General features: G+C 45.9%; 1 protein-coding gene across 3 annotated transcripts in view; it reads left to right on the top strand.

Moving 5' to 3' along the window:
• Nucleotides 1-23,437, top strand: part of SEC24D (SEC24 homolog D, COPII component) — a 116,486-nt gene extending 93,049 nt beyond the window's left edge. For 2 of the 3 annotated variants that reach the window (XM_021008281.2, XM_021008282.2), the window contains exons 14-23: nt 870-986; nt 2,745-2,915; nt 5,519-5,615; nt 7,307-7,452; nt 8,891-9,029; nt 11,286-11,404; nt 12,768-12,947; nt 14,273-14,464; nt 17,440-17,529; nt 21,412-23,437. In XM_021008281.2, coding sequence (XP_020863940.1) covers nt 870-986; nt 2,745-2,915; nt 5,519-5,615; nt 7,307-7,452; nt 8,891-9,029; nt 11,286-11,404; nt 12,768-12,947; nt 14,273-14,464; nt 17,440-17,529; nt 21,412-21,552 — 1,392 coding nt within the window. In that variant the 3' untranslated portion in view covers nt 21,553-23,437. The remainder of the gene's footprint in view (nt 1-869; nt 987-2,744; nt 2,916-5,518; nt 5,616-7,306; nt 7,453-8,890; nt 9,030-11,285; nt 11,405-12,767; nt 12,948-14,272; nt 14,465-17,439; nt 17,530-21,411) is intronic. The other variant, XM_078148706.1, reaches the window with a different exon arrangement.
• Nucleotides 23,438-24,001: the final 564 nt, after the last annotated feature.

Below are 24,001 nucleotides of genomic sequence, written 5' to 3'. Positions count from 1 at the left end.
TTTCTTTCTTCAGCTGGAACAAATCCCTAGTAATAAATGCTGCCCATTCAGGTCAAATGACCATAGACCCAGAGCGGAAAGGGACCACAGGGCCCATCTAGTCCAACAACCACCACCCCCATTTTATAGATGAAAAACTGAGGTCCCCAGGGATGAAGTGATTTATTTGCGCAAGGTCTCACAGGTAAATCGAGGGGGACTTGCTCCAAGCTATGAAGAGGCTGTGTGGTCTTTGTCCAGGAAAAGCGCCCACACACAGCTGAATGTACAGATCTCTGAAGCTTCACAGTAAGGAGATAAAGGCTGTCTGAGGTCCCTTCCCCTTCTGGATCTGTGATCCTATGTAGAAGTAGGACATTCCCTGGGACTTTTTGGAAATGTCTCAGCCACAAACAGCTTCTCTTTCTAACAGACTGTGAGCTCCTTGTGTGTCATTATTAATCTCTATTCTGTAGTACCTAGCATTGTACCCTGCATATTTGTTGTGGCTGAGTTGTTTCAGTCTTATCCGACTCCCCATGCCTCCATTTGGGGTTTTCGTGGCAGAGATATTGGAGGGGTTCGCCATTGCCTTCTCCAGATCATTTTACAGGCAAGGAACTGAGTCAAATAAGGTGAAGTGACTTGCCCAGGGTCACATAACTAGTAAATGTCTGAGACAGGATTTGAACTCAGGTCCTCTCCACTGCACCACCTAGCTGCCCTCCCTGTGCATTACAAGTTGAATTGAATTGAAGAATGAATAATTAATAATAATAATAACTCTGTGAGCTCCCCAAATTTACAGAGCTGCAGGACATGAAAGTTGATCCTGAAGGCTTCTGAGTAAGCACGCCATAATGGAGGCATGTTCTTTGTGCTTGTACTAGGCAGCAGACTGTCCAGGGAAGCTATACATCTTCCACTCATCATTGCCGACTGCTGAGGCCCCGGGCAAACTGAAAAACCGAGATGACAGAAAACTGATCAACACAGACAAAGAAAAGGTATTTCACCTGCAGCAGCATTTGTAGGCCCCACATTCCTTCATTCTTTAAAGAGGCAGGAACATTCTTACCCCTCCTAAACTGAAGCCAGGGGGAGGGGGATTCAGTTCCCAGCCTTACGTTCCCAATCGTGACGTGACTAACTGGAGCCTTGCAGCTTGACTCTGGTGTAAACTGAGTTAATTCGGTTGACTCCACATCAGAGCCTTTGTCCAGACAATCCTCTTGATCTCGGGGCCACAAGGGGGTACTTAGGAAGGTCACAGGTCAGAGGGTCCCAGTGCCTTGCCTCCACAGCTAGGAGTAATTCATCCTTCTCACCTCATCCAGTCTGGGTAACATAGAGCCACCACCAGGCTGCCCTCAAACTGCACCCTCCTCGTTCCCTATGTTTGAGCATCTTGATGCTTTATTTGGAAATAAAAACATTTACATTCAGAAACAACAGAGGTCTAAGCACTACAAAACTTTCTGTATGGATCACATGGTAGAGAGGAGGAAAGAGATTCCATAATGAGAATGGTGTGGACTGTTCTAATGGGGATGGGGTGGACCTGTACTTTATATGGATGGTGTAGACCTGTACTAATGGGGATGGTGTGGACCTGAACTAATAGAGAAAGTGTGGACCTGAACTAATGAGGATGGTGTAGACCTGTACTAATGGGGATGGTGTAGACCTATATTAATGGGGAAGGGGACAGAAAAAAGAAAAATGGCTGAGTCACACAGCTCCATTTCCCTTGGAGGCCAGAGCTGGAAAGAGAGGCAGAGCCAGAGGATCCCTGAGATTCTTGCTATCCAATCCTCGGGCTCTGGGCATGCCTATTAGCAAGCTGATGAGGCCATAGCAGGGAGGGTTAGAAAGGCCCTTTGAGAAACAGGCCCAAGGATCTGTGCCTCATGCCATTCCCTCCTGGGCAGAGAAGCCACCTTTTGTGACTGGCCCTTCAGTCTCACTCACTCTGCTCACTAGGATGGGAACCAGACGGGCTCCTCTCCCTACATGGGGTACAAGTGTCTGCCTTCCTATAAGCCTCATTTTCTATCAAATGAAAGGATTGGTCTAGATTGGCTTCTGAGGCCCTTTGAGGCTCTTGAACTATGAACCCACGAGCTGGTTTAGTTTTCAGCTACTTTCAAATTCAAGTCAATAATTATTTATTAAGCCCCTTCTATGTATCAGGCCCTGCGCTAAGTGCTAGGGATACAAAGAAAGACAAAAGATGGTTCCTGGTCTCAAGGGGCACAGGCTGATGGGGGAAGCAACCTTCTAACAGCTATGTACCAATAGGTTAGAGACACAGGCTAAACTGAAGATAATGAGCAGAGGGAAGGCAGCAGACTCAAGGTGGATTGGGAAAGGCTTCCTGTAGAAGGCAGGCTTTGAGCTGGGACTTGCAGGAAGCCAGGAGGCTGAGATGAGGAGGGATGAGGGACACCCAAGGAAAATGCCTTGAGTCAGGGAAGATGGAGAGCATTTTAGGCAAGGATTAGAAATTAATTAGAAATAATTAGACATATTAGATTATATATTATATATTATTATATTATTATATTATATATAATAATATATAATATGTTAATATATTAGCTATATGAGTAATGTGTTAATATTATTGATTATTAATATATAATATTAGATATATAAGTAATTATTGATATATAATAATATGTTGGATATATAAGTAATAATTAGTTAGAAATAAATTAACTTGTCGCATGTGTGTGAGTTTTCTTTTTCATCTCTGCCTTCAGACACTTTTCCAGCCACAGACAAACATCTATGAAGCCCTGACTAAGGACTGTGTGGCAAACGGCTGCTGCGTGAACCTCTTCCTCTTCCCCAATCAGTACGTGGACGTGGCTTCCATGGGCCTGGTGACCCTGCAGACGGGAGGCACGCTGCATAAATACAACAATTTCCAGGTAGTCAGCCCAACAGCAGATGTTTCCAGATGTTTCCTCCAGATGCCATGGGCTTCTTCTCCCATTTTACTGGGTTTCTAGATCCTCATACGTTTGCACATTCTGCCCTCTTGTGGACAGAACACAAACGAGAGATGAAAAATGACCAGAAACACACAGAAGGGTCGTCTGCTCCAAACCCCTCCGTTGACACAAGAGGAAAAGGGGGCCCAGAGGGGTTGAGGGAGTGGTCTGGGGTCACACAGGTGATGTCAAACCTAGGTCTTCTGACCCCAGGTCCAGTGCCCAGGCCCCAGAATATTGCGTACATCTTCTTTTAGCCACAGAGTAAATGGAATCATGTTCATCAACAGGATGCACAGTGACTTTAGTATATTAGCCAGTTATGTAGAGTTGTGTACTTTAACTGAAGAAAATCAGGATCATAGAAGGGTAGTGTGTGGAGAGTCGACCTCAAAGGCAGGAAGGCCTGGGTTCAAATCCCACCTCTGACTCATGCTGGCTTCATGCCCTGGACAGTCACTTCACACTCAGTGCCCCAGACATGTCTTAAGACTGATTTGCAGAGATGGTGAGGACCTGCAATGGTAGAGAAGTGTCCTCAACCAGACCTTCAACCAGTGAAATCACAGGTTGGGGGGGAGGTGGGGAGAAACAAAGCTAGGACGTGGGGTCATGAGCTTGACCGAAAGGATTTCTGGAGTTTGTCAAGACCAACTTGGCAAATAAGGAGAGAGAGGTTAAGCAGCTTCAGAGACCTTGAATGTGAATTTGGCACCATCTCTCCCTGCGTCCCCAGGAAAGCCACTCTATCTCTTTGGGCCTCAGTTTCCTTAGCTGTCAAATTAAGGCCTGAATGATTCGAGGTCCTTCACATCTCTCAGTCTGGAATCCTATTGCATCAAAATCTCACAGGTGGTAGGGAAGGGGCAGAGGCAGCTCTGACCTCAGGTCCATTGACCCTGTATCTGCTGGCTAAAATGTAAACACTGGCTTCAGTAATATAACTGCTAGTTATCCAGTTTTTATTTCATTAGAGACACTTTGGGCAAATGAAAACCCAACGTCCTAATGGTCCTGTGAGTTCATCAACGTGGAATTGCTCCAGACATCACCATTCCCCCTGGGGCACGCTCCTCTCCGGCATTTTGAGAGCCCTTTGGCTGGCTGTAGCTAGCCACAGTACCTCCCAAGGCACAGGAGGCCTTCCTAAGTTCTCTTGAACCTGTGAGAGACAGCAGATGCCTCTGGCCATTCTCGTGTCCTCCCTCTCCCTCACCACATGACCAGCTCATCTTCTTTTCCCGTCCTACATTCCCCTGCTGACATCTTGTGCTTCTGTCTTCCAAACTTCCTCAGTGGTCCTGTTCACACCTACCACGGTTGTCCTCTGTGTTGTGGCTGAGGTGTTTCAGTCGCGTCCAACTCTTGGTGACCCCATTTCAGAGTTTTCTTGGCAGAGATACTGGAGTGGTTTGCCATTGCAAACCGGTTCATTTTACAGATGAGGAAACCAAGTCAAAAGGGTTAAGTGACTTGCCCAGGGTCACACAGCTAGTAAGTGTAAATAGTAGACTGTGATGGAAAAAAATGTTAATGATGCCAATAAACTGAAAAGTGCATCCCCAATTTTCAGAGAGCTGGTTGTTAAACATTTACCAGCACACCCCTGAGGACAGGGTCCTTTCTAGTTCTAATGTTTCGTGAAAGGTAGGACACATCCTGAAAGAAGAGGGCCCAAAAGGGTGTCTTCCCCCACACTCCTGGACAATGCATCCTGGGCAATGCATGGTCACAGGTCTCTCCCTGAGCACAGCTCCCCTGCTCCCCTGTCCCCTACAAAGCTGTGTTCTCTTGGGGATTTTGTCCACTCAGCCTGGGGTGGGTTTTCCCACTTTCCCCAAGAGGATTCTTTGCTTTTCTTGTGTGAAACGCTGAATGGCAGAGCCTGGGTCCGCTTGATTACTCCCTGGCCAGGCCCAGACGCGGAGCAAACACTGCTCAGTTGTGATTTCAGAAACTGCTTCATAGGCATGAGGATGGTAGCTTAGCAAACAGGGATGCACAAGGTTAAAATCTGAATGAAACATGCTGCTGGGTGGGGCAGTGGACAGAGTGCTAGGCTGGAGTCAGGAAGGCCCGAGGTTGAATCTTGTCACAGACGCATACCAGCTGTGTGACCTTAGGTGGGTCACCTAACTTCTTTGGGGTTCAGTTTCTTTGTCAATAGAACTGATTGGCTTCTGAGGTGCCTTTCACTTCAACTCTATGATTCTATCCAATACCCACTGTATACAAGGTACTGTGCTAGATACTAGAGAGAAAAAGTTAAAACAAGAAACAGCCCCTGCCTTTAAGGAGCTTGATTCTCAGCACCGAGCCTATAAGGTTCTTTCCAGCACTAACATTCTAAGATCTGTGGAAGCTAATTGTTTCATCCCTTAGTCTCCTCACCTATAAAATGTGAATAATGGTGCCCATGCTGACCCCTACCTCCCTGGAGTGTTGTAATCGTAAACATCTGTGTGTTTCTGGTGGGGTCTCTTTTCTTGTGCTTTTTCCACTCGCGGGTGGACACTGATGGGCAGAATTTTTTTTTTCAGAAGCACTTGGACAGCCAGACATTCTTGAATGACCTCAGGAATGATGTCCAGAAAATTACAGGATTTGACGCTATCATGAGGGTACGCACCAGCACAGGTAAATGTTGGAATCCCAAATGGGGTGAGGGGCTAATCGGCCTAGGCATTGGTGTAATCTCTGAGCCTCAGCATGGCCAGCAAAGGGGCCCCAGGTCATCTGAGTACATGGGCCCCCCTGTAGGGAGACCTGATCTGACTCCACTTTCTTCCCTGAAAATGGACAGAGTTGAGTGAAGTGATCTCAGAATCAGTGACCCCTAAGATAAGCGTCCTGTGATCTGTGTTTGGCAGAGTCAATTCTGTGTGATTTAGGCTGACGCAGTCCTCTGCATTGACAAGTCTCCCTTCTACCAAAATGAAGGAAAGAGCTGTCAGAAAAGACATTTTGTTTTCTCTCCTTTCTGGAGTTAACTTAAAGATGTTTGCATCATGGCATTTAAAGTCTGAAAAGATCTGACCAGCGTGGGATGATGGACTTAGAGTCAAGAAGGCCTGGTTCAAATCCCTCCTCAAACAGTGGGCAAGGCAATTAACCTCTGTCTACCTCAGTTTTCTCATCAGCAAAATGGGAATAATAGTAGCACCTACATCCCAGAGTTGTTATGAGGATGACATGAGATGATATTTATAAGGTGCTTTGCCAGCCTTAAAGCGTTCTAGAAATGCTAGCTATTATTAGATAGTAATAAAAACAATAATAATAATTGCTAGCTATTATTATGTAATAATAAAAACAATAATAATAATGATGATCAGCTAGGACAAAAAGGAATGAGAAGTAGATGTTGACTCAACAGACAAATAACGAGCTTCAGAAAGGAGTTTTAAAAGTTACGTTCTTTGGGGATTCAACCGCTATGCGTCCGTTAGGGCCTCAGTTTCCCCATCTACAAAATGGGGGAGTTAGATTCTGTGACCTCTAAGGACCCTTCTGACACTAAGTCTGTGTTCCTATGACCCTAGGCCAACCCCCTCATTGAACAAATGAGGAAATTCCCCTCCCCCCGGGACGTGCAAAGAGTGCACGGCTAACGCGTAGCAAAGGCAGGGTTCTAACACGTGGGCTCATGCTCCAAATCCATCTCTCCGCTGCGCACGGAACCCTCTTTTAAAGGAGAAATGAGCCCCTCAATCGCAAACTGTATCGCGTTCCTTGCTTTCTAAGCCTGGAAATACAGAGTCAAGACGTGCTGGCAGCGTGGCCGCTGGGGGAGGACCGCTGGGGGAGGGAAGGCAGAGATGGCCGGCTGTAGTGACCGCCTCGATGGAGGCCGATGCCTTCTCAGAACGTTCTCTGTGGGGGTGCTCACGTCTTAGAAGAACAGGAGCGTCCCTCTGCCAGGGCACAGAAGGACACCAAGCCCCTGACAGATGCTCCCGTGTTCTCTGAATCAGTGGCTGTGGAAGAGGAATCCACACCCTCCCGCGCGTGGCTATTCTGCCTGTTAGTGCAGCTTGCCATCCATCCAGGCTTGCTCCAACTGCGCACCTCGTGTCCACGTTCTTTTAGTCAGTCAGTCAGTCAATAAGCGTTAGTTAAGGACCTACTATGTGGCAGGCACCCTGCCAAGGAATCAAAGGCAAACATGAAACAATCCCTGCCCTTGAGGAGCGTAGGGTCTCCAGAGAAACGTAGGTCCGTCACAGAGACTCCGCCCAAAGTGCAGGAGGCTCAGAAAACCATAAGAGCAGGGAGAAAAGAGGGAGCTGCGGTCAGCTCGGCCAAGAACTCCTGTTTTCTGATTCCAGGCTTCAGAGCCACGGACTTCTTTGGTGCCATTTACATGAACAACACCACAGACGTCGAGATGGCCGGCGTGGACTGTGACAAAGCCGTGACGGTGGAGTTCAAGCATGATGACAAACTGAACGAAGACAGCGGCGCCCTCATCCAGGTGAGAGGCTGGCTTGGCGGCCCACGTCCCTCTGCCCTCCTTGGGCACACAAAGAGAAGGCGGGAATGACCCCAGCCCTGCTAGGGCTCAGAGTCTCCTGGTAACCTACTGTCTTTAAAAAGGAAAAAAAAGTGTCGCTATCGCTTGGTTTTGACTCACCCGTATTTCCCACCGTCTACCTCCCCCTCTCCTGAGAGCATACATTCTACTAAATTTATATGTCACTGCCTTTTAAGGCCAAACTCTGGCTTTTCTCTATTCACAGGGTATTTTTTTCCCAAAACTGTTGGAGGCTAGATTCGAACTTGGGTAGATGAGTCGTCCTGACTCCAGGACTAGCACTCTATCCACTGTGCCTTCTAGCTGGCCTGATACTGGGGTTACATGGGATTACACGGACTAAAAAGAAAACAGTCCCTATCTCAAGAAATTTACATTCTCTGAGGGGGATACATGGAGGTTCCAGGTGTGCTGGTAAATGGTTTAACAACCAGAACTTGGCAGGGGGAGGATGTGTGCACAGTTTGCATTAATATTGCCTCTATCACTTTCTTAAGTCAAGATAATCAAAAAATGATAAATCCAGCCCTGGTTGATATTATTTACCCATTTCAGAGCTGCAGATGCTCACAATGAACATTTAACAACCGGCTTTTGTGAGTTTCCTCACACTCCTATTACAACACATAATAGTAATCATTTGAAGTGGAAGACAACTCTAAGGGGATTAGGGAAGGCTTCTTGTAGGAGGTGGCTCCAGATCCTAGCCTTAGAGGAAGATAGAAATTCTAAGAGATGGAGTGAAGAAGGCATGTATCCAGTAAGGTTAGACCAGAAAAGCTTAACAGAAAGTAAAGAATTTGCTAATTGTTCTTCCCTCATCTCACATAAAACACAGAGTTCTGAATGAAGGATGTCAAGCAGGCACACTACAGAGAGGCTTGGAATAGAAGTGAAGAGCATTTATTAAGCACTCACTGTGTGCCTTGCACCATACTGAGCACGGAGGGTTTGAATGGAAAAGTGAGGCATCCCTGTCCCCTTAAGGAGCTTCCATTCTAATTAGGAAAGGCAACACAGTGCTTGCAACAATGCAAGTTTATTGAATGAATGAGCAAATGAGTGAATGAATGAATGAGTGAATGAATGAGTAAATGAGTACATGAATGGGTGACTGAGCAAATAAATGAATGAATGAGTAAATGAGTGAATGAATGAGTAAATGAGTACATGAATGGATGGATGAGCAAATAAATGAATGAATGAGTAAATGAGTGAATGAGTGAGTAAATGAGTGAACGAATGAATAAATGAGTGAGTAGATGAATGGGTGAATGAGCAAATAAATGAATGAGTAAATGAGTGAACGAATGAGTGAGTAAATGAATGAGTGAATGAATGAATGAGCTAAGCCTGTGGCCTTCCCCTTGGCCTGTAGTGTGCCGTGCTCTACACGACCATCAGTGGTCAGAGAAGGCTGAGGATTCACAACATCAGCCTGAACTGCAGCAGTCAGCTGGCGGACCTCTACAAGAGCTGTGAGACGGATGCCCTCATCAACTTCTTTGCCAAATCAGGTAAAACCCATCTCCCAGAAGGGGAAGCTGCACCAGCTGGGGGGTCTGGAGGTGTCTGATTGATGGACAGATCCTCTTTTCCCTAGAATCCTGCCCTTGGGTGAATATACTCTAGAGCTCTGAGTGACGGACCAGCACGTCCCACTGGGGACAATATGAAGGCCGCTGGATCTGGGCCTTCCTGACACTGGGCACCATGGAACAGCTGCCCCAGCCAGTAGGCCTGTGGTCATGGGGGCTCCTCTTCCTTTCCCATTGCCTGATTGGGGATTTTCCTTCCCCAGTCTCCTGCTGTCTTAATCTGCCCGTCCACAAGTTTCTTCACAGGAAAAAGAAAAGTCATTGGAAGGGCCACCCAAGAGTGAAAGGGTGTAGAGACCACTGGGCTTGAAGTTAGGGAGACCTGGGTTCCCATCCCACTTCAGACACTTACCAGTTGTGTGACCCTGGACAAATCAGTAACCCCTCTCTGTGCCTCCTTTTCTTCAATTCTAAAATGAGGTGGTTGGACTCAGTTGCCTAGAGGGATCCTTCCAGCTGTAATACCTATGATCCTTTGGACTCGTAGGAGGCCCTGCTTCAACAGCAGCCTTAACAGATAGAGTGCTGGACCAGGAGTCAGGGAGAGCTGACTTCAAATCCAGCCTTGGAAGTAAGCTTAGGGACCATCTCATCGGGTGCCTATATAGGAGTCCCGCCCTCCCCACCCCTAACAGCCTCCTTGACAGCTCTGCCTGTAGGAAGTTCTTCCTGACCTTGAACCTCTCTCTGCCCCCACCTTGCACCCCTTCTTCCTAGTTCTAGGGACCAAACAGAATAATCTAAATCGCTCCTCTACTGGACAGCCCTAAAGATATTAGAAGACAGCGACCACGTCCCCTCAGTCTTCTGTTCTCAGGCTAAACATACCCAGTCCCTTCAACCACGCTTACCCAGGGTGGACTCAAGTCCTTTCGCCATGCTGACTGCCCTTCTCTGGGTGCTCCCCAGCTTATCATGACCTTCGTAAAATATGGCACCCAGTTGCTGTTCAGTCATTTTTCAGTCATGGCCAACTTCTCTATGACCCCATTTGAGGTTTTCTTGACAAAGCTACTGAAGTGGTTTGCCATTTCCTTCTTCAGCTCATGTTACAAATGAGGAAACTGAGGCAAGCAGGGTTAAGTGACTTGCTCAGGGTCACACAGCTAGGAAGTGTCTTGGGCCAGATTTGAACTCAGGAAGATGAGTCTTCCTGACTCCAGGCCTAGCACTCTGTCCAGTGCACCACCTAGCTGCCCCTAGGTGGTACCCAGAACAGAATACCCTAGATATGGAATGACCAGAGCAGAGGACAATGGGAGCATCACCTCGGTGGTCCTGTGCCTCTCTTAAGGAAGCCGATGTCCACATTAGCTTAGCACACAAAGCATTTTATGACCTTTGCCTCAGGATTCCAAGGTCTTTGATCTAGAGCCGTAATGGACCCCAGAGGCCAGTACAGATAAAGAAACTGAGACTCGGCAAAATTAAACAACTTGCCCAAGGTCACACAGGCAGATTTGAACCCAGGTCCTCTGAATCCAGTCAGCGATCTTTCCGATGGGCCCCCCTGCCTCGACGTGATCCATGAATGTGAGGTGTTGTGATGACTCTAGCATCAGTATTTGCAGGGTTGGTGGTTTCATCATTTCCACATCCACAGACGCCTTCTACACTGTTATAGAAGCTCTTCTTGAGATTCTGTGGCCCCATCCTGATCACTTGGTAGCCACCCTTTGGGCACTGGGCCACTTCTGAGTTAACTAGTCTGGACCTGAGCTAGCAGGTGTGCTGCCATGGGGGCCCTTCACCCAACCATTCCAGCTCGACAGAACCTGTGGGAGCCATTGTTTCCCAAGCACTGCCTGCAAAGGCCAGGAGGCCTGGGAGGAGGACTTGGGCGAGGCCACAGCTCAGATCACCATCATCAGAAATTGCCATTTCATCTGCCATCAGGATGCCAAAACTGACACTGTGTTTTTTAATTGGTGTAAACAATTTGGGGCAATTGAGGTAGCCAATTACCTAGTTCTAGGGCTCCCTCATCACCTCACTTCTAAGGAAAAGCAGACAAGGAAGGAAGAGGACAAATGCAAATTCAGTCTCTTTTCGGTTCAGGGATAGTGGGATGCTGGTCTTCCTAGCTGGAGCTGGCAGAGCTAAATCTGGGACGTTTTCTCTGCTTTTGGGGGTCCATCTCTAAGTTGCGTGTCCTTTGCCTTATTCTGCTTGTAGCTTTCACGGCAGTTCTCACACAGCCCCTGAAGACGGTCCGGGACATCCTGGTGCATCAGACCGCTCACATGTTGGCATGTTACCGAAAGAACTGCGCCAGCCCCTCAGCCGTCAGTCAGGTGAGGAAGACCCTGCCCGCTCTGGAGTCAGAGGAGCCGACATTATTCGTCCGTCCGTCCGGTCACCTAGAGAGCACTTAACCTTGCACAGCCCAAAACAGCAGCATGGCCGTTCCCTAAAGATGGGGGCGGGGGGGAGGGGGAGGTGGGGTTCAATATTCTAGCCACGTCCTTAGAGTTTACATCATAGACCTGATCCACGTCGTTTCATGAACCAGGTGGTGCTGGCGAGCAAGACAGGCTGAGCTGACACTCATCCCCTAGCCCAAGATAACTGTCTGAGCCTGTCCAGAGGATTGCTCCATCTTCCAGGCTTCCAAGCAAACCACCTTCCCTCCCCTCCCCATGCCTCCCCCAACCTCACTTTGGCAAGGACATAGTTCTCTATTCAAACCCAGAGTGCACTGCTTTCACAGGGAAGGAAGAAATGACACTTTCCTGCCTTGATCATTCACTCCTGGGAGTATCCCTAGTTCCCTAGGAGTATCTTGACCACAGAGTCTTTGCCAAGCATGTAAACTTCTGAGCTCCCACATCAGAACCAGATAATCCCCCATCTCCAGACAGGAGAAGCTATGCCCCCTGGGCAGTTAGGTGGGACAGCAAATAAGGAAGACCCGAGTTCAAATTTTGCCTCAGACACTCCCTAGCTGTGTGACCCTGGGCAAGTCACTTAACTCCAGGCTCCTCAATAGTGAAATGGGGATTCTAATAGCACCTTCCTCCCAGGGTTGTTGTGAGGATTAAATGAGATAAAATTGTAAAGCATGCTTATCCCTGTGCCTGGCACACAGTAGGTGCTTGGTAAATGTTTCCTCCCTTCTATCCTATCTTATCTTTAGATCTATGTACTAGGTAAAATGCAACAGTTTGGGTTTCCTCACAAGTTAAGAGCTGCAGAAACAGAAGCCTGCACCCAGGACAGAAGCTGGTGGTCTGGAAGGGATGCTTCCACCTAAGGTCCAGCTCTCTCCCTGAAGAGAGAGGGGTGGGGAGCACAGAGGATGCCCCCCTCCTACCCAATCGGCAGTGCCAGTTTCACCCAGACACAGGTCGCGCATTTTTGTGGTTGTGTCCCAGTCAGCTGTGTCTAACCCTCCACAACCCCATTTGGGGTCTTCTTGGCAGAGAGACTGCAGTGGTTCACTATTTCCTTCTCCAGCTCATTTTACAGATAAGGAAACTGAGGCACACAGGGTGAAGTGACTAGGTCAGGGTCACACAGCTAGGAAGTGTCTGAGGCTGGATTTGAACTCATAAAGACAATTCTTCCTGACTCCAGGCCTGTGCTCCATCCACCGCACCACCCAGCTGCCCTTCCAAGGTCAGAAAAGACCATCAAACAATCCCTTTCTCTTTTCAGCTCATCCTGCCTGATGCCATGAAGGTATTCCCAGTGTACATGAACAGTCTGCTAAAAAACTGTGTGCTACTGAGCAGACCGGAGATCTCAGTGGACGAACGAGCCTCTCAGAGGCAGCTGGTCATGTCGATGGACGTTGCAGACACTCAGATCTTTTTCTACCCGCAGCTCATACCAATAGTAAGTGTGCAGCATCAGCAAAAGGGGGTGATGTTGTCTGCTCTTTCCATACGTCATTTCTGAGTCTCGTGCATGAAAATAAGGAAGTCGGTGTCTTGAACGCCTGCCAGGCATGTTTTGGGATTTGGGAGAGACTGTTTTTCCCGTGTATCAAGATGAACACCAAAGTTGGAAGAGGGGAGATAAGGATAGAGGGTAATGAGGCATTTGGGGGACTTAATTTTCCTGAATAACTCCATATGATTCATGTAATTTCACCAAGGTGGAATGCCTCAGCCAATTAAGTACTCGGGTTACCTGAACAAACATTCCTTAAACATCAACTCTGTGCTCAATACCAGGGACAGAGACAAAGCCCCAAGTAAGCCCTGCACTTCATTAAGGAGTTTATGTTTTCTTGGGGTAGCAGAGGGGAGTGCAGCATGTATGCAGAAGAGTAAATACAAAGTTGTTCAAAGTCATTTCAAGAGTGAGACAGCACCAATAATAAGTGGAAGAAAAGGAGACTTCTAACGTAGGAGGGGGCTCCTGCACGCTGCTCTGAAGGGCTTTCCATTAAGTTTAAAATTCCAGAGGTCTGGTTCTGCTGTTCAGGAGCTAGCATTTCCACTGCTCACACTGGTGACAACAACTCTTGTGTGTCAGTGATCTCTCTCTCTCTCTCTCATACACACACACACATACACAAGTGTGTGATGGTGCAGGTGCAGAAACCATAGGTCAGGCAAGAAATCAGCCTGAGCAGCCTTGCCTCTGCAAGTTGAGCATCCAAAGGACCATTCACAGTCCAATAAAGGACAACACACTTTAAGAGAGGTTGATTAGCACTACTGATCATACTGGACCCTGGGATAAGAAGAATAAGTAAAACCATTGTAAGGTGCTTAGGGAACTTTTCAATTCTTGGAAGATTTGTCCTGGGTGAGTCTAGCTGAGAATGACCAAAGGATGGATTCATCTTTAATCCTGGAATTTTTAACGTGGAAGTTGGATCAGGAGTTCAAGCAAAAGTCCTCTGGCCTTTGCTTAAATACTTCCAGGGATGGGTGAGCCCACGACTTCACAAGGACATACATAACGCTGGTGATGCCCAAATAACTTTTAGATCACTGGTTCTCCAAGTGTGGTCCAGGGTTCCCCTGGGGCCCCTGAGGCCGTCTCAGGGGGTTCCCAAGGTTAAAATGACTCTCACAACAATACTAAGACACTGTAATACAGCAGATGCAGATTGATGTGACCCCCATAAACAGAAGCTCTTCGGGGGAGGGGCTTCCATGTTTAAGAGTTGGAGAAGCCATGCTCTGGGTCTGCTTTTGTTTCTGCAGCACACAATGGATGTCAAGAGTGAAACTCTCCCAGCTGCCATTCGCTGCTCCGAAGAGCGTCTCTCTGAAGGAGGGGTATTCCTGCTGGCCAACGGGCTGCAGATGTTCCTGTGGCTGGGCGTGAGCGCGCCGCCGGAGCTGATTCAGGGGATATTCAACGTGCCCTCCTTTACGCACATCAACACGGACGTAGTAAGTTTCATTTTTCCTTTGGGGGTGTGATAGAGATGGAGGAGTGGGGAGAGGGTTGTGGCTGAATTCAAAATAAAAACCTTTCCATCTTCTCCACTTAACATCCACCCACAGATTACAGAACGGAAAAACCACCAACACCCATAGTTCTGCATAAGAAATAGACTGTAATATGTAGGCTAAGGCTGAGGGAGGAAGTGTAGGGGAACTAAGTATTCTATAATCTTACATGATGACGATGCAACAGGCAATTTTAGTGCATCGCATTTAGATATCCCAAATACCACGTAATGGAACACGCAGCTGTCCTCTTGTATTGGAAAAACAAAGTTATTCTAGACAAAAGGGTCCCTGGATCTCTAGAGAAGCTGCAGAGATGCTTTTTCCTTTAAGGAAAAGACAACAGCCCGACCCATCACTGCCAGGCATTCTGCTGAGCCACTGCAAAGTAGAACAGTCATTGTGATGAATATGATGCTGAACTGTTTCTAGGCACATGTCCCCGGAGGAGGGCTGGATCCACAGCACATGGAGAGATTTGGGGCTGACTTATCATTTGCCTGGGGAATGACCTGAATATCACTTTGTGCCACAGTGGCTTCCAAACGTGGGGGGATGTCAAACCACACCATCTCGTCCTGTGACATTCCTGTCTAGGTCCTCCTGTAAATGCACAGTAAAGAATCCACTCAGTGTTCTGAAGGCCTTCCTACGGGTCTCCCAAACTTTCTGTGGCACCAGTATGGCCTCTGGCCTATCCATGCATTAGCCTTTCTTTTCACTCTGCAAATGACCACCAATTTTTGTGTACGTCACGATGAGCGCTATGTTGTAACCCCCTGGGGCCCAGGATGCAGTTCTCTATTGTCTTTGGGTCGCCATTTTTATTCTGTGGAGATTGTGGTGTTCCTTGGCTCACCTTTTCACCAGAGGAACCCCAGCCTTTACGTTGTAAGAATGTGTAATCACTTTAAATATAATTAATGGTAAATAGCTTACCAATGTAGTATAGTAAAAGGGTGCTACATCTGGAACTAAAAGTTCTGGGTTCAAATCTCAGTTTAGTTACCATATTTGTGACCTTGGGCAAGTCCCTTAGTTTCTTCAATCCTCAGTTTCCTTATTTGTAAAATGAGAATCTGGCTAAATATATCTCTAAGGTTCCTTCCAGATTTATCTCCTGTGAACAGATGATAAAATTTAGAAAACCTTAAGAGTGTACTTTTAATCATAAGAAAAGGAAAGATCATTGAAGAGGAAACCATCTCCCCCTAAGGAGACTGAGACAAAAAAAATCTACAATGCAGCATGGAAAGGCAAATGAACCTAAGAAATATTTTTACCCAATTTAAGGAAGAAATACTACAATTCCTCCATTATTCTACAAGCTTTTGTTCATTGCATACTATAGGGCAGGCACAGGGAACACAAAGCCAAAAACCAAACTAAAACAAATTAGACCCTGCCCTCAAATAACTGACATCCTACTGAGGGAGCCATGTGTACCCAGCTAAACAAATACAAAATATATCCAAAGTCATTTTGTGCGGGGTGGGGAATCAGGCCAGGCCACCTGCAAGAAGGGGCATGTAGACTGAACCTCGAAGGACCATTGTACTTAGGTTCATTCAACATAGGTAAAAACTAAGGTACACTGATTGTCCAGAATGCTAGCAGATGAGACAGGCAGGGGCTGACACTTTTGTTCACAATGCACTGATTTATTTAACAGACAGCTACCTGCCATCCTTGGAGAGGGAGGGACTGTTAGTACTTTGAACTAGAATGCCAGAATCTTGGAGCTGGCAGGGACCTCAGGGGTCCTACCCTGTCCCACCCATTCAGACCAGATTCCCCTCAACGACATACCAGCCAGTGGGCATCCAGTCAGAAAGCAGACACAGAACTTCCCAATATCTTCAGATAAAAGCCCATCTTAATGGTCCATACGCACATATAACGTGGCACTTTGAAGTAATGCTGCATTACCCACCTCTCTTACAACTTATTTCTGACGAGATGACACCGACCGTTGTTTTGTCTGTGAATTACAGTTCTGGGGTTCGTGTTAAAGGTTCCCCAGATCACTCCTCCTACACATGGGTGGTAGATGATGTCTGTGCTCTTGGCACCCTCATGCCAGAGGTCAATTTTAAGATAGTTCTGAGCATTAATGGGAGAAACTTGAACAGTTTCCTGTTATCCTTAGTGGAACGCATGGGGATAGATTACAGCTCCAGAGTCCACTAACCAGACTGAAGGATACTCTTGAGCCTCATTTATCCAGCTGAAAATTCAGTCTAGCAGAGTTTGTTATGAAGATGTAAGAGTGGTCATTCAATGCAGTCATTCTACCACTACCTTAATCTCACGCCTGTGAAAGAAGCCATGACTCCATGAAAGGGGAATAAAAGACCTTTCCCCAGCAACATCACTTTGGCTTTTTCCACCTAGACAAGAATGAGTCAATGAATGAATGGATGAATAAGCCTTTATTAGGCAGTTACTCTGTGCTAAGTGTTGGAGGTACAAAGAGAGTCCCTGACCTCCAGGAGCTCACATTCTAATGAGAGAGACCACACACATAGGGAAGACTTGAAGAATGGATTGCACAAAAACATCCTTCGAATAAAACATGGCGCCCTTGCGTCAGTTCCACTATGTCCCCATGTCAGAGTGCCAGAGGAGGATTCTGTTTACCTGATACAAAGAGAAATCACTGTTCCCCTTTTCGAACTTTATTCCAAAACTGATGGGATTATTCTTACTGTAGATTTTCCCCCCAAAAGATAATTCTCTTATTTCCATGGTAAGAGTAGCAAATATGAACACAGAAAGGAGCTCTAAGTCAAGTTAACACTTCAGTCATTGTCCATTTCAGAAGTCCAATCCATCTGTCCCAGTGCTAGCTAGGTATAAACACATCCTTTCAAGTAGGCTCACTTGAACCTTAAATCTGAATTATCTTAATGCAGACATCACTGCCTGAGGTGGGGAGTCCGTACTCTCAGAAACTCAGACTGACCATGAGTAACATCCAGCAGAAGAAGCCGTATTCGATGAAGGTAAGGAATCAGAGTTTTTCATTCTGTACCTATTTCATTACTTTAGAGCAAAACTCAATCAACACATCAGAAAATCTGACAGTGTTTGCAGTGTTCTGCACCCACAGACCCCCACCCCCTACTCTGCAAAGCAGAGGTGGGTGGGGGGAGTATCTTCTATCTCTTCACTGGGTTAGGCTCGTTCTTTGTAACTTTTGCAGTACTCATTTTTGATTGGTTTGTGCTTTCTCTTCCCACCTCATTTAACATGGCTGCTGTACTTTCATAACGTGGCCTTCGGAAGGAGCCTTTATATATACTATCATCTCAAAGGCTCTCCGGCTACCTGTCATCACCTAAAGGCAAACAGAATAGAGGCTGTAGTACAATTTAAGAATAAATCTGCAGTCAGATGAAGCTCTCCTTCACGGTCTGGAACAAAGGGACAAAGTTAACAGATCTGAAGAGGAAAGTCTTTTCCATGAAAACATCAAGCTACCAAGGCTTCAGTCATCATCCCTGAGTCATTGAAGTATATACCAAGGGCTTTCCTCTGATCCTTGTAATAAGGGGTGCCCTAAAGCTAGCTCCAAGGGGAGAGCTAATCATTAAATCTTCAGTGTGACCATTTACACCCTGAAAATCTGCGAGTGACACAAATCCAGGTGTGATTTATCGTGTTGCTGATTGTCTCGACTTAGGGGACTGATGGAGAAAACTTTAATGATGAAGATTAAACTCAAAAGTGTATGGTGCAAACCTTTTTTTTTTTTGAGAGCTAGTTGTTAAACATTTACCAGCACACCCCTGAAATTATTTGACAATGAGAAAACCAATGCTCAGAGAGGACCATAAGATCATGGATTTAGAGTAGAAAGGAGGTCTTGTACCTTTTTTTTTTCCCTATCATGGACCCCTTGGGCAGTCTGGAGAAGCCTATGGGTCCCTTCTCAAATCATGTTTTTCAATGCATAAAATATATAGCACCTGAAAGGAAACCACAGGTGAGAGAAAACAAAGACAAAATGTTTTCTGACTGATGTTCACAGACTCCACTTTAAGAGGCTGAGCCCCCGTGAGATGTAGGTCACCCAAAGAGGAGTAAGGAGGCGGTGTGCTGGGCCCGCGCCCCCAACCTTCAGCTCACTGCCCCTCACTGTCGCTCCTCATTGCAAGCCCTGCAGCAGTGGCCAACTTGACTTTTCTAGCCACGACCTCTGGGAAGCCGCAGTGTTGAGTTCTCCCCTTCCCAACTGGTCACACGGCAGCTAAATAGATTGGTCGGATGATCCCAAATGATTCTGGCTTCCCTTCATGCTCCCATCAAAGGAGGAATGGAAGCTGCTCACAGACATTTGGCTTAATAAAGATAGTTCAAGGGCTCAGCCCTCTCTCTCACTTGGGGCAGTCCTTCAGACCAAAGCTACATCGGTTTTCAGCGGCCCCACACCTCTGAGCATCCCAGCATCCTGGTGGCCCCAGGTTTTTTGGCGTCCCGCCTCAAACACAGCTCCAGGCTGTATCCAGCAGAACCAAACCTCCCAATGCCCCAGATACTATGCTTATTTTTTTTATTTCCCATGATATCTTGCTATCTTCCCCCATGTTCCTCTCCCTCCCCTGCTAGGGAGCTATTTCCTATAACAATATTTTTTTAAAGAAAAAAAGGGAGATAAAATTTCAGCCAAACCAATGAATAGAGTGGGAAAAGTTACTGTCCGAGGTATTCTACAACCGAGGACCATCACCTCCCCGCAGCTGCACACGAGTAGAGCGAATGTCTTCCTTCATCTCCCCCTCGGGACCAAGCATTCACAACGTTCTCTTCTTGGTTGTTTGGGGTAGGCGGTCTTCTCTTTGCATTGCTGTGGTCACTTTCCTCTTATTAAGGAGGGACAGCACTCCATGGGCTCTGCTGTTCTTCATATCACACTTGGCTCCTACTGGCAGACCTCACCGTTAATTAAAAGCCATGAGGTTTTGGTTTGGGTTTTTAGAGGAAATGCCATCAAGCCATTTCTTCCCTTCTTGTGCTTGGGTAGTTGCCTTTTTTTTTTTTAAACCCAGTGCAGAGGCAGCTGAGTAGTGCAGTGAATAGAGCGCTGGATCTGTAGTCAGGAAGAGCTGGGTTCAAATCTGTCTTCAGTCTCTGGCTGTGTGACCCGGGGCAAATTGCTTAACCTCTATTTGCTTCAGTTTCCTTATCTGTATAAAGATAATAACAGCACCTACCTCACTAATCAAATGAGATAACATCTGGAAATCACTTAACACACCACCGGGCATCTAGTAGATGCATACTAAATGCTTGTTTCCCAGAGATACAAGCTTTTGGGGTAGAACTCACTATCTGAAAAAACTGCTGGGTAAACTGAAAAGCAGACTGGCAGAAACTAGGGAATAAAAATTTACAGTAAGTTTCTCTAATAAAGGCCCAATTTCTCAAATATGTAGGGAACTGAACCACACTGATAAAGAATAAAAGCCATTCCCCAACTGATAAATGGCCAAAGGATATGAACAGGCAGTTTTCAGAAGAAATCAAAGCTATCAATAGTTATATTAAAGAATGCTAATAATTAAAGAAATGTTAATTAAAACAACTCTGAGGTAACACCTCATACACGTCAGAATGACTAACATGACAGAAGAGGAAAATGACAAATGCTGGAGGGAATGTGGGAAAATAGGGAGACTACTGCATTGCTGGTGGAGTTGTGAACTGATCCAACCATTCTGGAGAGCAGTTTGAAACTATGCCCAAAGGGCTATAAAACTGTGCATACTCTCTGACACAGCAATACCACTACCAGGTCTGTATCCGAAAGAAAAAGAGAAAAGACCTATATTTACAAAAATATTTCTAGCCACTCTTTTTGTGATGGCAAAGTATTGGAAAATGAAGGGAAATTTATCAACTGGGAAATGGCTGAATGAGTTGTAGTATATGATTGTGATGGGACACAATTTCTGTGCTATAAGAAATGACGAGCAGGGTGATTTCAGAAAAACCTAGGAAGACTAAGATGAACTGATGCAAAGTGAAGTGAGCAGAACCAGATCATTGTATATATTAACAGCAATATTGTAGTGATGATTCATCATGAAAGACTTAGTTACTCTGATCAATACAGTGAACCAAGACAATTCCAAAGGATTCACAATGAAAAATACTATCCCCTTCCAGAGAGAGAAAGAACTGATAAACTCTTGAGTGCGGACTGCATGCTGTTTTCTCACCTTATTTTTCTTCCTTCCTTCTTTTCTTTCTTTTTTTGCAACATGGCTAATACAGAAATGTTGTCCATGACTTTAGATGTATGATAGGTATCAAACTGCTTGCTTTCTCAATGGGTGGGGAAAGAGCTGGGGAAAGGAGAGAATCTGGAACTCCAAAAGAATGAATGTTTAAAAAAATGAACAAATGATAAAGAAAATAGAATTATAAAATTAATTAAAATACAATTAAAAAAACTTATTTCTTTCCTTCCTTCCTATTTGATTTCATCCTGTTAGAATATCAAGACCATTTTTTGATACCAGCATACTGGCTAACCCAACCAGCTTTAAAAAGAAGAGCATAGGAAGGAACAGGAAAGAAAAAAGAAAATAAAAGGAGGGCTATAAACCATGGAAATGGGGTAGGAAGGACAGGGCCAGCATAATGGCTGCCCCCTCTGCCTAATCATGTTTTCTAGGCTTTGAGGGCAATTAGGCCTTTCTGTCTTCCTCACACTCATGACAATGAAAATTCCACCGTCTTGTCCCCCAATTTTAACTTTTTTAGCTTAGGTAACCATCCGCCATTTTTAAAACTCTAGGCATCTTGGTCAGGAGCAGGGATTAGATTTAAGCTTATGAACACTGCCGAGTACTCTGATGACTGGATATTCTTTTTTCCAGCTTACCATCGTGAAGCAGCGTGAGCAGCCAGAGGTGGTTTTCCGACAGTTCCTAGTGGAAGACAAAGGTCTCTACGGAGGAGCATCTTACGTGGACTTCCTTTGCTGCGTCCACAAAGAAATCTGCCGGCTGCTGAGCTAGAGGAAACTGGCCTCTCCATCCTCTGGCATCTTCCCATTTCTAAGGGGATGATACCCCATGGTCACTGTCCTGAAGGAGGTTTTGCTTCGGGCTTTCCCCAAGGCTTCCTTCCTGTACAGTTTCTGGTCTCTGAATCTACATTGCTCATCTTCTCTATCTAGTGGCCTATCGAGCCGTGTTCAGGTATCCAGCTGAAGACGGACAGGATGGTCAGCCCTGAGATATAGGGAAAGCACCTATTTCTGATGGCAAATTTTAAAACTCTTACCTAAGTCTATGCATTTCATATGAGGCAGACTTTACAGGACTCATTCTCAATTCTCTTTTCTTTTCTATTCCTCTAAATTATAAAGATGTATCAATGTGCGGAGGGAGAGAGATCTTGGTGCCTTTCCCACCAATGATACAGGAAGAACCACCTTCATTTTTATATGGTACTTAATTTTGTAAAAGACTTATTTTTCCATTCCAAATGCATTTTTCCATTCAATGGCAAACATCTATAAGCCTGTCTAAATTAAGTTTAGACTCTGGCAGAGAATCTCATGTGCATTCAGCAACTTTTCAGAATTACATATCCTAAGTTGAACCTTTTTCCCTCCATTCCTTATTTTGTCCATAAAACTGTCAACATTCTTAATGATTCTTTGTACAATTTTGAAGGTTTCTACCTGTAATTAAAGGGATCTTAATTGATAGAGATAAATCACTTCATATGTCTCTTGTCCATCAAATATAGGCAGCATTAAGCATTTTCTCAAAGGTAAATGTACCTTGGGATTGAGAAAACAAGGAAGAGAGCAGCAGCCTGGCCTAGTGGAGAGTTGGCCTTTGGCTTAGAAAGATCTGGGTTCAAGTCCTGCTGCTGACACTTACTGGCTGGGTGAGTCACTTATCCCCCAGGCAATTCTCCAGAGTGTAAGTAAAGAAGGTGCTCGCCAGCATGGGTAGAGTGACTTTCTCCCCAAAATCCCCTTGACCAATACAATCACAGATCGAAAGCAAAAAAGGCAAGGAAAGGCACTCGGTTATTTGGATGGATAGACTTAACATAGAACTTGTGAGTCATTTCTTACAGACCATTAAGGGTCTACAATTGAAACAAGCTTCCTAAAAGTTTTTTTTTCCTTAAATTCTATCGACAATTTTTTTAAAAAATCCTTCACAAGGCCAAAACCACCCATTATTAAACCATAGGGTTTGCCTGCCATTTTTAATCCAGGGCTAAAGGATTTACCCTTTTAGGACCCCATCTCCCCTCCGTCCCCCTTGGAGCCAGCCTTCTCCATTACCTGGCTTTACAGAGGTGCAGGGGTGCATCTTCACCCCGCTCGTGTTCACTGGACACATGTGGACTTCCACCAGCCTGCCTGCCCCTGATGCAGATGAAGCCCCATTAACCCTGGGGAGCAGCCACAAATCAGGCCCATTCCACATTCCATGGAGAACCATTTGGACTTGCACATCTTGTTTCGAAGGGACTTGTGATCTTCTGAAAACATTTTATCCAAACTCCAGGGGGAGAATCAAGTCGCCTTCAGTTCCTCCTTCGATGCTACGGTCTCCTGGTTGTACCTGGAACACCGCAGGCATCTGTACTGCCTTCCTGTTGTGCAGCGCTGTTGCTGATGTTAACAGGAACCTGGCTGCCTCTCTACCACCCTGTCGCAAGGCAGCTCCATCCCTGTGGTTGGCTACCCATCCCAACTCAAGCCGACCGCAGAGAATAAGCCTTAACAGGTTCATTCTACGTGTTTAACTAAGGAGAGAAAAACATGTGTTGTGTTAAGTGCAATTCATTATGTACTAAAACCTAAGGGATTTTTACCAGCAGTTAAAACATAACCAAAATGAAATGAATTTTATTAAAACATTTTTCATCGTGTCTGTCCCCTTTCTTTTTGTTCACCCAGGCATGAGGAAGATCACTTTGCCAGCTGGATGGAGGACAGACTGGAGAGGGGGGAGAAAGGAGGCAAGATGTGTTTCTACCACTGCTGTGGTAGCTTCTAGGGAGCAGGTGGAGCAATGCAGGGTTGTGGTTTGGCAAGAAGACGAAGGATTCAAGAACAAAGGGTGACGGTGCATGGTGTAGAGTTAGACTGGTCACCCATAGTGCGCAGACAGTAGCCCATTGTGTCCTAGAATCCTTTGGGAGTCCAGTCTCAGAATGTTTTAAAGCACATAAAACAAAACGGAATCCCAAGAGGAAAAAAAAATCCACAGCCCCCAATCACATATACTAGAATAGTCATCAAACAATTGAAAACAAGTTGCCGGACTGAGGGTTAAGAACCTCCGATGTATCCAGTGCAAAGGTGATGGCCTGGGAAAGACCTGGGGCTGGGGGAAGGCTGCTGAAGGTAACGTAAGGATAACTAGACATGGGAGGAATATCAAAGCTAAGGAAGGTGAGACCCAGAGAGGTTAAGTAACTGGCCCAAGGTCA

This window comes from Phascolarctos cinereus, unplaced genomic scaffold (assembly GCF_003287225.1).
Source record: "Phascolarctos cinereus isolate Bilbo 61053 unplaced genomic scaffold, phaCin_HiC Scaffold_9;HRSCAF=440, whole genome shotgun sequence".
NCBI lineage: Eukaryota > Metazoa > Chordata > Mammalia > Diprotodontia > Phascolarctidae > Phascolarctos > Phascolarctos cinereus.
This window is presented reverse-complemented; position numbering and strand designations above follow the sequence as displayed.